Source organism: Microcaecilia unicolor, chromosome 13, assembly GCF_901765095.1.
Source record: "Microcaecilia unicolor chromosome 13, aMicUni1.1, whole genome shotgun sequence".
Lineage (NCBI taxonomy): Eukaryota > Metazoa > Chordata > Amphibia > Gymnophiona > Siphonopidae > Microcaecilia > Microcaecilia unicolor.
In genome coordinates this window covers 61,276,528-61,290,405 of record NC_044043.1, presented here as the reverse complement: position 1 = coordinate 61,290,405, position 13,878 = coordinate 61,276,528, and the positions used below count along the sequence as shown (strand labels likewise).

The 13,878-nt window shown below is 41.8% G+C and overlaps 1 protein-coding gene across 3 annotated transcripts in view; it reads left to right on the top strand.

Moving 5' to 3' along the window:
* The window catches only part of DPH1 (diphthamide biosynthesis 1), a 193,694-nt gene that overhangs the window by 23,692 nt on the left and 156,124 nt on the right, over positions 1–13,878 (top strand). For all 3 annotated transcript variants that reach the window (XM_030185759.1, XM_030185760.1, XM_030185761.1), the window contains one exon: positions 11,355–11,507. In XM_030185759.1, the coding sequence (XP_030041619.1) occupies positions 11,355–11,507 (153 nt within the window). The remainder of the gene's footprint in view (positions 1–11,354; positions 11,508–13,878) is intronic.

Here is a 13,878-nt window from a genome sequence, read left to right as displayed (position 1 = left end):
CTCTCGTTTTTGAGTAGTAATGAATTTAACTTGCAGATGCAAAATTATAACATTTTTGTTGTAGATTTTCCCCAGGAGTATAGTAATACACCATAACTATAGCTTCTGGTTTTCAGTGATTTTTGATTTAGCAATCCATGGAGTACAAACGGAGCTCTGAGCTGCAGGCAGTATTGACTTCTTGCAGTTGCCAGTACTTGTGGTAACACAGCGGTATTCATATTGTTGTTGCAAATGTTAGTGGTCTAAAGTCTGTATTGCTTGTAACACTTCTTTGTATCCTGGTGGTTAGTGCAGTGGACTTTGATCCTGGGGAACTGAGTTCGATTCCCAATTCAGCTCCTTGTGACTCTGGGCAAGTCACTTAACCCTCCATTGCCCCTGGCACAAAATAAGTACCTGAATATATGTAAACCGCTTTGAATGTAGTTGCAAAAACCTCAGAAAGGCGGTATATCAAGTCCCATTTCCCTTTTTAGATTGCGAAATGAAAATCCCTGAAATCCAGAAGCACACATACAAATGCACACTCCCTCTCGTCTACCCTTTCTCCTCCTCGGCACTGTTTTGAAATTCAGACAGTACTTCAGTCACCACATGGATCACATTCAGAGAGCTACATGGTTCAGGATGAAGATGGCACAGGCTCCTCTTGCTCCTGCAGACCTCCACCTTCTACTGGCTGGAGGTTAAATTCTGTGTAGACAAGTGAATTCCACACCCCAAAGGAATTTTGCACATCGCAGCTTATTTCCCCAGGAGTAATACCTTAACTGAGCCACCTTGTTTATGTACAAGTTTAATATTTTTTTTTCTTCAAGTGAAGAGTTGTTTGTTTCTTCCTAGCTGCAGTGGCTCTCTCATATCCCTTCATGGATGTTCCATTGGCATCTTGAACTTAACATGGCAAAGACAGAACTTCGCTTTATCTCCAAACCCTATGCCCTCGTTTATTCTTCCTTTTTCTGTTTTGATGGATAAACAATGTAAGCTTCCTAGTCCCTTTATCCTATAGTCTTGGGGTCACTTTCATTTTTTCTTTCCCTTTCTACACACATCTAAAACATAAGAACAGCCAAGCTGGGTTAGACCAAGGGTACATCGTGTGCAGCCTCCTTGTCTCTGACAGTGGCTAAGTAGAGTCACCAGGAAGTTTCTCAGCAGAAAAACAGAGGCACGATACTGTTGTACCAAACAGAACAGGGGACAGTATAAAAAAAAAAAACAGAAAAACAAACAACTAATCTTAAGGAATCTTTTTATAATAAAATAATGTGGTCACACCAAAATATTAAACTAAATATAGGCATGTTTGCCACTATGCCTGCATTAGAATAATATAATAATAATGATAGCAATAATAATAACGTTCACAACTGAGTAGAACAAAGCTCTTGTTTTTATATTCATTCATTCATTCATTTATTATACTTTCTATACTGCCTTTTCTAACTGGCAGACCAAGGCGGTGCATAATCTAAAAATTACAGTGATTCAGAAGTAGTGAAAAGAATTACAGTGGTTGAAAGGAAAGAAAAATTCAGGCACACACAGAGCTCACTTTAACAGGGAGGAAGAAAGCGGGAAGGATTTAGGCATTGGCAAAAAAGTCTGTAGACGGGGGAAAGAGTACAGAGGCAGATCTATCTAGAAATCTTAACATACTTCAGTTGCTGTTGTAGCTGATAATAGAGTATTCTTAAATTCAATAAACTGGATATTTGAAAAAACCACAAACTTGTGGTTTTGGCACAGCCAAAAATAGGTTGAGGTCTGAGTACTGTGGTGATTATTTTAGCAGCTCTATTCGTTTTTTTTTTTTTTTTTTTTTTGACATCTAAATTCCAGTTTTCAGATATCCATATTGCATGGACGGCCAAATCCCAGTTTTACAAAGGCACGATATGGATGTCTTAACACTGCAGTACATCCATATGGCAAGGGAGCGTGTTTTGGGCAGGACCCAAAGTACAGACATGTAACTGCGATTGCAGAAGGGGAAGGAACGTCCAAATCTAAAAAGATAAAAGTCAGTATTTGAACCTGGTGCTTATGTCCAGGTTACTGAAAATTGCTCTGATTGAGCAACTGTCTACTGAAGGAATTGAGACACGATACTTCCTTAATCCCCTAGTGGTTGCTGTCCCTCTCCTTCCCTGAATGTAAAGTTGGCAAGGGATACCATGCTCTTTGACAGCTTCAGAAACTATGGACATTTCTTAACAGAACAGTATGCAGATTTGAGGAATAGCCTAATGGTTAGTGCAATGGTCTGAGAACCAAAGGGCCCAGGTTCAAATCATGTATTTTATATTGAACCCTCTAGGGACAGAAAAATACTTACTGTACCTGAATATATGGTACCTGCAAGCCTGAAGGCTATTGAAGTGATGTACATTCAGATATAGTAGACATTTTATGTTTCTGGAGGGTTCACAATTTAAAAAAAAAAAAATCATAAGCAGCTGATGTAGGATTTGAACCTGATTCCCCTCATTTTATCGTTTATTGGTACTTGATATACCACCTTTCACTTAAACAACCAAAGCAGTTTACACATTAAAAATAGAAAGGAACTCCAATTATTTTAAAGGACAGAAAATGAGAGAATTGTAAGGAGAAATAGGAAAGGTTCCCTGTTGCCCGAGGAACACCCATATCACCTAAATGAACCTTGGGGAAAGGCTAGAGAAAAGAGGTGGTTTTTTTTCAAGGCAGAACGAAAGTTAATATAGGACTGTTCCATTCCATTCCCAGTTTTTACATCTCGCATATCTCCAACAGGAATCAAACAGGTTACACTAAAAATTCGAACATTATCTGGAAACTGCCATAATTCAGAGATATTTATCAAATAAAGTTTTCAATGCTTGTCTAAGTTGGTAATATTCTTCTATACTCCGAATCAGAATGGGAATCGAATTCCACAGTTTGACTGAAAAATATTTAAAAGAGCTATCATGAAAACATAACGGACCTTATTAACAGCAGGAAGGCTTAAATTAACGAAATATTTGGAACAAATGGACGGACAAATTGTTGGATAAGACACTAAAGATACATGATTCAGTGGGCAACAGCCATAAAAACTTATATATCAAACAGGCCACTTTAAAATTAACTCTAGCCCTAACTGGCACCCAATGCAAATCCTTTAGCAAAGGAGTAACATGTTCAACATCTTGTGGCAGAAAATTAATCTAGATGCACAATTCTGCAGTAACTGCAACTTTACCTGAAGGGTCTGATTGATACCATATGTAAAGAGCTGCAGCAATCTATTTATGGTAAGGCAATCGCTTTGACCAATACTCTAAATTGATCAGGGAAGAAAGATAATCTAGTTGTCCTGAGCTGCTGTAGTTTGAAAAAATAAAAATCCTCCTACAGAGGTTTTTAACTTGGTTTTCTATCGTTAACTGTGAAGCTAGTATAAAACCAAAGACCTTGGATGAAGTTTCAAAGCCCAAACGCTCCTCTGTCCTGAGTGTAATGCTTTCCGGAATGTTAACTGAAGAAGTGCAAAAATACAACAATTTAGTTTTAGCTGTGTTAAGTTTTACCAAATTTTGTGATGCCCAAGAGCGTGTTTTTCCTATGCACTCTGTAATTAGTCTTTCTGCATTACTACCTTCAGATAATAATGGAGATTAGGAGGGAGAGAGATCCAAAGAATAGGGGCTTGGAAAAAGAAGGTAGAATGCCTAGTAGGCTGTAGGGGAACAGTAGACAGGGGAGGGCAAGGTGGTATATACTTGCAGAACCGGATTCTCAACCCACTGCTCCAATCATTAGACTAGCCCATTGTTCTGCATGTGTGGCCATTTTATGAGATGGATGTTCCTGTGCTGCCACACACATGTCAGTGTCCCTTGTTTTTTCCTGTTTTATAATTTGGACATTTGTTTGTAAAATGGATGTTCATGCTGGACCTTTTCTGTATATGGATGACCACCTTGCATCTATTTTAGAACAGGCTGTATGTATCCTGGCCTAAAATACTAGTGAGACTTCATTTGTGATGTTCTGACTTGAATGTCCTTGATCTGAGTTGAATGTCCTTTCTAACATGCCTCGTCACATATCTGTCAAATGGATAGCAGTCTGTGATTCAGTAGAACTCATAAAAGCTTAAGTATCAGAAATCTGGAATGTATGCTTATTACCAGGAGGTAGCTTTCCTCAACTTTGCTGATAATTTAGAGATTTTCCTCCCAGAATTTGTCTAAATTTATTTTAAATCCAGCTATGCTAGATTCCATTATCCTCTAGCAAAACATTCCACAACTTGACTGCGACTTTGAATGGAAAAAAAATACTGTCTTCTGTTTTTAAAATCTATTACTGGTTACTTTCATGGGATGGCCCTCAGCCCCAGCATTCTGAAAGAGTAATTAACTGTTCCTGTTTACCTGTTCCACTCCACTCTACTTTATAAACTTCTGTCATATCCCTTCTATCATTCTTTCAAGTTATTATTATTATTAGCATTTGTATAGCGCTACCAGACACACGCAGTGCTGAACACCTGACACAAAGAGACAGTCCCTGCTCAAAAGAGCTTACAATCTAAATAATACAGACAGACAAGACAGTTACGGATGAGGGAAGTACTGGGTGAGAAGGAAGGAAGGAACAAGGGAGGGCAAATGAGTAGATGCTAGGAGCCAAAAGCAGCAGTGAAAAGGTTGAAGAACCCTAACCTCGTTAGCCTTTTTCTCGCATAGAATTTGATCCTTCCTATTTATAATTTTAGTTTCCCTTCTCTGTACCTTTTCTAATTATACTCTGTCTTTGAGATGTGGCAAGCCAGAACCACATTGCACTCAAGGTGCAGTTACAGCATAAATCTATGTAGAGGTATTGCAGCATTCTTCATCTCTTTCTGAATAATTTCTAATTTTCTCTTTGCTTTTATGATTCATATGAGCTGTGAATTTCAACATATTGTCAACAGTGACTCCAAGGGCTTTTTCCTTACCTTGCAGTGTGTCCCTATAGTTAAGATTACTTTTCTTCTGTGCATCTCTTTGCATTTGTCCACATTAAATTTCATCTGCCATTTAGTTGCCCAGTTCTCCAGTCTGGCAAGGCATTTGTGTGGTTACTCTCAGCTTGTTTGTGTGTTAACTTTTCAATACTCTGTCATTTGCAAATTTGATTACTTCATTTATTGCGCCCTGATCAAGATCATTAGTCAACACTAAATGCTGCTAAAAGTGGTCTCTTTCCATTACATTTAGCCATTCCTTTTTGAGCACACTATGAAACTTTATCACAGTGGTTTTCGTTAATATTTAGAGTGAGGAGCCCTGTGAATCCAAAGGGGCTGGAGAAAAGCTGAGAAAAATCTTCCTGCAGGAGGCAGTGGACAGTCCACACTGCTGTTTGGTACATTCAAATCTTCCACACTGTTTCTAGTAGCGGTCTTGTCTCTTTGAACCCTTCCATTCTGTCCACCGCAGTCTTTGAACCTGACTTCCCCCAGAGCAAGAGCATTTCCAGTTCTTCTCTTACTCTATGGAAGGAGCCTTCCAAGGTGCTCTATAGCAGTTTTATTTTGACCTGGATCCTTTAGCAGCAGCTCTCCTAAGCCTGCATGACCCTGTTGGTCGGTTTCCACTCTCCTGTCAACTAACCTACTGCTGCTCTTCAGCTGACTATCTTTACCATCACCAACTACCATACCACCTATCTTGACCGATTCATAGCCTCCTCCAGTCTTAATGCAGTCAATAATCGGTGATGTGGAAGACTCCTGCTCTTCAGCTGCGTGGGCCAGTGAGTATTCCATCAGGAATGTGCAAAAAAAAATCTCAAAACAATCATTGGAAAGTTAATGGGGGGCCATATCAGATTTGCAGGAGTTTCCACTGATTTCACAAATTCTACTCTTTTGTCACCTCCTACTTGGACTATTGCTGTCCACTCCTCACATATCTTAGTGAGCCATCTCTTACCGTTATTCTCTCCATAATTCAGATGTGCAACTTATCTTTCACTAATGTCACTATACCTGTATAGCTCCTTTTCTCAAATGGCTACTTTTGCTATCCACTTCTGCATAGAGTTCAGTCTTCTTTAACTCACCTACAAGTGCATTCATTCTGCAGCTCTTCATTTACCTCTCCCTACACTTCTCTTCATGAATTGTGCTCATTGGATATATTTAACAAAACATATCTGTCTTGTTTGTACATTTTTAGACCCCTGATACTGGCTGTGTTGCAGAAACATGGTCTGTGTCGAGTCTCGTCAATAAACTCTGCTTCCTTAATTGGATTTGGATCTGCATTTTTGGTTTTGGTTTTTTTTTGTCCCACTTATGGCCACTACACTTTTTGTGTTGCCTGTTTTTTTTTTTTTTTTTTCGCCTTTGTTTTGATATACACAAACAGGGAAAAACAAGAAGCCTTCAAGTTGTGGAAAAAGTTTTCCCTGTCGATGGTCTGGGTGGAGGAAAATCTGGACATATCATTGGCTCATGTAGTTGGAATCCAGAATGTCCAGCCAGATTATCTGAGCAGAAACCTCTTAGGTCCCAAGGAGTAGAGTCTCTTTCAGAGAAGGCCTTTGCAGCGGAAGTTCAGCATTTGGGTTCTCAGACCATGGAACTTATGGTAACAGCTCAGAACATGAAAGTAAACCTCTTTCAATTGGTGGAAGGAGCATAAGTCAGCAGGGATAGATGTTTTTTTTTCCTCCTTAACCTCTGATAGAGAAGTACAAAGGATAGATAGACATGAGACTAATGGTATTAATAGCTCCAGATTGGCTAAGAAGACCTTGGTACAGAGATTTAACGAGATCCAAGGTAGGCCCTCCCTTATGTCTAAGGGATCAAGAGCAACTGTTGGTACAGGGGCCAGTTTCCATGCAGGATGCATCTCGGTTCTGTCTTTTGGCCTGGCTCTTGAGAGGATACATTTAATGAAGAGAGGATATTCGTGAGAATAATTGACACCCTTCTCCATTGTAGCAAGTCATCCACTTCTTTGGCATACATCAGGATTAGAAGATGTTTGCGGCCCTCCCCCCCCCCCCCCCCCCCCCCCCCCTTTACTCCTCTATTTTTGGATATTTTGGAATTTTTACAAGATGGGTTAGAAAAGGGTTTGGCTCTTCCTTCCTTGAAAGCGCAGTTGTCTTCTGTGTCCTGCTTTAGGGGATTAGTGAAAGGGGAATCTTTATCTTCAGATCTAGATGTGTTGCATTTCTTGAAAGCAATCAAGCTCCTTAATCTGCCTCATGTTATTCCATTGGATTTGAATCTAGTACTTTCCTTTTGAACCTGTTGAAGGATGTTACTCTTACGACAGTATTTCTGATTGCCATCTGTTCAGCATGCACTTTCAGAGCTCCAGACCTTGTATTTGGAGCCCTTTTTCATTTTCAGTAACGAAAGTCACTCTTAGGACTGTTCCTTCCTTAGTTCCAAAAGTGATGTTGTCATCCTTTAATCTCAGTCTATTTCCTTACCAGTAGATTCTCATTGGCTTTACTGTCTGTATGTTGTTTGTGTGTTGAAAACGTACCTCTCTCTCTCAGAAGGTTTCAGAAAGTTGGACTGATTGTCCTGTTTGGAGCTTTGAAGGAGAAGCAGCTTCTGAGGCTACAATAGCTCATTGGATTAAAGAAGCAATTGAGTAAGCATTAATGGGTTGTTGATTGAAGGTTATTATCCACAGTCATTATCTGAAATCATTTTAACTCCTTTGCCAAAATCCTCTAGTGGGGATCTGACTAGAGTTGAAAATTATCGGCCTGTGGTAAGCATCCTTTGGATGGCTACACTTCTTGAGTTTTTAGTGAATGAACAATTTCAAAGATTTTGGAGACTTTTTAATATATTTCATAAAATGCAACACAGTTTTAGACCATATCATAGTACAGAAACATTACTTCTGGTCTTTACCACAAAAATAGGACACATTCTTGGTTTGGGAAACCAAGCTTGTTTGTTGCAGTTTGACATATTGGCAGCAGTTGATGCTGTATTCAGTTCTCCTTTTTAATTTGAATGAATTAGGCATTTCTGAAAGAGTACTTGGATGGTTTGAACAATTTCTAAAAAACAGAACTTGGTGTTAAGGGAAGGGATGGAAGTACATAAGTACATAAGTACATAAGTAGTGCCATACTGGGAAAGACCAAAGGTCCATCTAGCCCAGCATCCTGTCACCGACAGTGGCCAATCCAGGTCAAGGGCACCTGGCACGCTCCCCAAACGTAAAAACATTCCAGACAAGTTATACCTAAAAATGAGGAATTTTTCCAGTCCATTTAATAGCGGTCTATGGACTTGTCCTTTAGGAATCTATCTAACCCCTTTTTAAACTCCGTCAAGCTAACCGCCCGTACCACGTTCTCCGGCAATGAATTCCAGAGTCTAATTACACGTTGGGTGAAGAAAAATTTTCTCCGATTCGTTTTAAATTTACCACACTGTAGCTTCAACTCATGCCCTCTAGTCCTAGTATTTTTGGATAGCGTGAACAGTCGCTTCACATCCACCCGATCCATTCCACTCATTATTTTATACACTTCTATCATATCTCCCCTCAGCCGTCTCTTCTCCAAGCTGAAAAGCCCTAGCCTTCTCAGCCTCTCTTCATAGGAAAGTCGTCCCATCCCCACTATCATTTTCGTCGCCCTTCGCTGTACCTTTTCCAATTCTACTATATCTTTTTGAGATACGGAGACCAGTACTGAACACAATACTCCAGGTGCGGTCGCACCATGGAGCGATACAACGGCATTATAACATCCGCACACCTGGACTCCATACCCTTCTTAATAACACCCAACATTCTATTCGCTTTCCTAGCCGCACTTATGTACATAAGATCTAGTTGGAACCCTGGTTGCCTAGTCCTGCAAGTTTCTCTGCTTTCTCCTTCTCTGTTTTAATGTATATTTCCTTAGTGTCCTTCCGGCCCGGCCCAGAATGTGACTGATGGGTTGTGTACGCCTCCAGCAGGTGGAGACTGAGAAAAAAGTTGTGACTCGAGCCAGCCAATAAGAGCCCTTGCCAGCTAGAGAAAGATCCAGTAATCTCAGTCTCCAGCAGGTGGAAGTTCTCTGTTTTAATGTATATTTGAGCTCTTTGGGTGATTATTTTCTGGGTGATAAGATTTTTGTACTATCTTACGCAGATGATATATTTCTTTTGGGCACTGCTTTACCCAGTTGGGATAGTACCTTAGATTTATTTAGTTATTTATTTTGCTGCATTTGTATCCCACATTTTCCCACCTACTTGCAGGCTCAGTGTGGCTTACATTATGTTGCAATGGCATCACAATTAACAGAGTAAGAGGTTCAGCATATTGTTACAATTAATGTGCAAGAATAACAGGTAAATAGGGTAAATAAAATGGTAATACATAACATATAAGTGAGAGCAGGATAAGATATAATGTTCAATAATGATAATATGATAAAATAATCAAATTAGAAGGGATCAATATTGGTTGGTTCGGGTATATATTAGGAAACAAGTCATTAAGGAGGATTCATATTTCTTTGATAGACAACTGGGCTACGAGTCATCTTTTAAAACTGAATAAACAGAAGACTAAGATACTTTGGTTTGGAAACATAGTGCCCCTTTTACAAAGCGACGGTAAGCCCAACACGGGCTTATCACTCGATAAAAGGGAAGTACCGCCAGGCTACTGCAGCAGCCTGGTGGAAGTTCCCACCCCCAGCACGCATCATCCAAATATTTTTATTTTTGTAGCGCCGGTGTGTACCCGGCGGTAACGGGGCAGTCCCACGCACTGCCCGGTTAGTGCAGGAGCCCTTACCGCCACCTCAATGGGTGACAGTAAGTTCTCCCACCCAAAGTGGCCATGCGGTAAGTGCTTCACTTGCTGCATGGCCATTTCCTGGAAAAAAGAAAGACCTGCTGCGGTGATAGGGGGCCCCAGCGTGTGTCAAGAACACGCGCCAATGCCAGCGCGGGTCCCTTTTTGCTGCAGCTTCATAAAAAGAGCCCTTAATTAAATTGCCAAATACAATTGTTACATTATTTTCAGGGGAGGTGCTAAATGTTGATCATTCCTAGAGTGTTAAGTGTAATTCTAGATTCAACTTTCTTTGGAGGAGTGGCCTAGTGGTTAGGGTGGTGGACTTTGGTCCTGGGGAACTGAGGAACTGAGTTCAATTCCCAGCACAGGCAGCTCCTTGTGACTCTGGGCAAGTCACTTAACCCTCCATTGCCTGCCGCATTGAGCCTACCATGAGTGGGAAAGCGCGGGGTACAAATGTAACAAAAAAAAAAAAAATAAATAAATAGAAGGTTGTTTTTTTTTTTTTTTTTTAAAGCTTCGACAGCTTTGGGTAATAAGATCTTCATTAACGAAAGATGATTTCAGATCTGTTGCTGTAATTCACTTTATTCTTGTGTTTTGGTAAAACAGCTAAAATGCTTACAGTTGATGCAAAATACAGCTATTGGATTGATTATTGGGATTGGGTACTTTGATAGCGTGTCTCTCATCTTCCGAGATTTTCATTGGTTAATGATATATAAATGTATTGATTTTAAAATCCTTTGTTTGATTTTTAAGTTAATTTCTGGTTTGAATTCTGAGAGTTTAACTGAGTTGTTGACTTTTCCATCTGCACAGAGGACTTTGGGCTTCTTGAGAACGTTTGAAGTTGGGTTTTCCTTCTTTAAAAAATATTCAGTTCAAATCTGTTCTTGAGGCCTTTTTCCTTTTGTTGGGGCCAGAATATGGGATAAGCTTCCTTTGGACCTGAGGTCTGCATTTTTCTTTTAGGTAACTTCTAAAAGCTTATTTGTTTGAACAATAATTTTGTTTTATTTTAGTTTTGTTTGAATTTTACATCTGTTTTGGTTTTTAAATTTTATTATTGCTACTGTTACTTGTCATTATCTCTTTATTATTGGAGCTACTTCTAAATGTGTAAACCGCTTTGAATTTTTTGAGAATCATAGCAATATAGAAAACACCAATAGTGTAGTTAGTTGGTGTGAAGTAATTGGTCAAATAACTGTCACCTTGCATAGTGCTTCCTGCATATCTCTTGTTCACTACAAGTTGTCCAGAGCATTTGCTTGTCTGGTTAATGTTAAGTTAGCCAGTTGTTTAAGATTCTTGTGTTTACTCTGAGTTTCTCCTTACTTCTTATCTACATACATGCTGAGGAGCTGGACTGGTAGCCAAGAGAGAGATGTCTCAGGCTCTCAGCTCAGTTTCAGTTCTCTGTTGCTACCTGCTTATCAATGGACACAACTGTCCCACAGGTTCTGGAATAGTGGGATGAACTAATGGAAAGAAAAAATATCAACTAAGACCTAATTTCTCCTTGTCTCCCCTTTATAGCTGGCAGACCTCGGCGTCGCATGGCCAATCATATCCCCCAACACATTCTGTACAATCAGCAGCTGCAGGAGGCTGTGAGGGCCCTACCCACCAACTACAACTTTGAGATTTACAAAACCATCTGGCGTATTCAGCAGACAAAAGCCAAGCGGGGTAAGAGTGCTTGCATGGAATGGATCTTAGGGGTTAAGGAGATCTGCAGGGTGCAGGATGAGAATTTAGATCGCCCTCAAAGGTTGGGGATGAGAAGGAAAGGAACAGCAGGAGGGCGAATGTAGCTGTTGTTTCATCCTAGCATGAAGGTTGTAAGATTTGTGCTCTTTGTAAAATGTAACACCCTCTAAATATAAACAATTGGTGTAAATACACAGCAACAGATTGTTTTTGAGTGAGAAAACCTGCTTCCTATTACCAACACGTGAGATGTGATGACAAGAATCTGATAAACAGCCTGCGTGTGTAGTATCTGCATAATCTGAATCTTGTATCCTTATGCCTAACAAACAGCTGTACACTGGGGACTAGTGCAATGAACCTGTCCCTGGACGTGCGTGTAATATGTAGCACACCTGGGGTTTTCCAGCTTGAAGCCATCCCGGGTAAAAGGCACATACCCAAAGCCAGCACCTTATAGAGGTCACATTATCCAGAGGTTAGAGCAATTGCCAAAGGTTTTCAAAACCCAAGTTAAAAGTAAAGTTTGACATTAATACATGCTTTGTGTATATTGCTTCTAACTACTTGTGTAACTTCTGCAACATTCTACTGTGTAGTATGAAGATATCCTTCCAGAGGGCTGGCTCAGTGGCAGTTCTATGTGCTGTCATATGAAGGTCTTGGGTTTGATTTTCAAGCTTAGATCTTCTTCTCTCCAGGTGGGCCAGGGGCATTCACAACCCCTGTGGGGAGAGAGTCCCTGTCCTCACCGAACAGAAGCTGGCTGCAAATCACCGCATTCATATTGCTACAGCACCGAGGGAGCTGTGCTCTGTAGCCATTGGCCAACAATTGTTGCTGTAATTACCGATGTAAAAGAATAAGTGGATAGCTGCAAGTGAAGGCTGATGTGGGCCGATGAGCAGAAGCAAACGCAGGCGCTAGAGGCTGTTAGGGCCATACTAGCGCGTGCCCCAGAGTGCGTGAAACAATGCGCTAGCAGGCTCTGAACACAACTAGCATACAAATGCATGCAAAACGGGGCTCGGCGCAAGTAGCATGCAAATGCATGCTAAACCTATTCATCCCCAATGATCAGCGACCAGTGTGCCAAAGATTGGCGTGCTGACTGCGGCAAACCCTACGCCAGCTCGCAGCTGGCGTTAGGGTTTGCAGACCATTGAGGAGGAATGGTGAGCCCTGTCCAGCACTCATTTGCATGTTAGCAGGTCCCTTCCCCCCCCCCAATGAAGCAGCCCCCCCTCAGGAACCGACGACCTGACTGATGACCCCCCCCCCCCCCCCCAGCGACAGGGGGCTGGAGGTCCAGTGGACTTCTGGTCCCCCTGACCCCCCCCCAACACAGGTTCAGGGGGGACTAGAGATCTGGTGGGTGTCCAGCCCCCCAAATCCACCCCCCCCCCCCCCAGCATTGGTGAGAAGTCCCTGGTGGTCCGAGGTCAATCCTCCCACCCCCCTACCTTAGGTTGGAGGAGGGAGGTGGTATGAAGCCCCGCTCAGCGCATCCCAGGATACACTGGGCAGGGCTGGGCGCCGCCATTTTGCAGGCGGCACCGAAGGAAGAAGAGGAAGGCCACCTCCCTCCTCCAACCCAAGGTGGGGGGGATTAACCGCAGCCCACTGGGCCACCAGGGACTTCTTGCCAATGCTGGGGGTGGGGGTTAGGAGGCTGGAGCCTCCAGCCCTCCCTGAACCTGTGTCATGGTGGTGGGGGGGGGGGGGGGGGACCGGAGGTCCGCTGCACCTCCAGTCCCCGTTTCACCTTGCTCGAGGCAGGGGTAATTAGGGTCTGGTGGTCCCCTGTGTTTTGACAGGTCTGGGCTTTTGACAGCCCAGACCTGTCAAACAAGTGTGGGAGGATTAATCCTCCCACACTTCTACCCTATGATCAGAGAAAATAGCCCTCTCCTCAAGTCAATTCACTGGCTCCCAATCCGTTTCCGCATACAGTTTAAACTCCTCTTATCGACTTACAAGTGCATTCACTCTGCAGCTCCTCAGTACCTCCCTACTCTTATCTTTCCCTTCACTCCTCCCCGGGAGCTCCGTTCACTTGATAAATCTCTCTTATCTGGATCCTTCTCCTCCACCGCAAACTCCAGATTTTGTTCCTTTTATCTTGCTGCACCATATGCCTGGAATAAAGTTACTGAGCCGGTCCGTCAAGCTCCATCTCTGGCCATCTTCAAATCTAGGCTAAAAGCCCACCTTTTTGATGCTTCTTTTAACTCCTAACCCTTACTCACTTGTTCAGTACCCTTATTTTATCATCCCTACCTCAGTAATTCCCTTATTTGTCCTGTTTGTCTGTCCTAATTAGATTGTAAGCTCTGTCGAGCAGGGACTG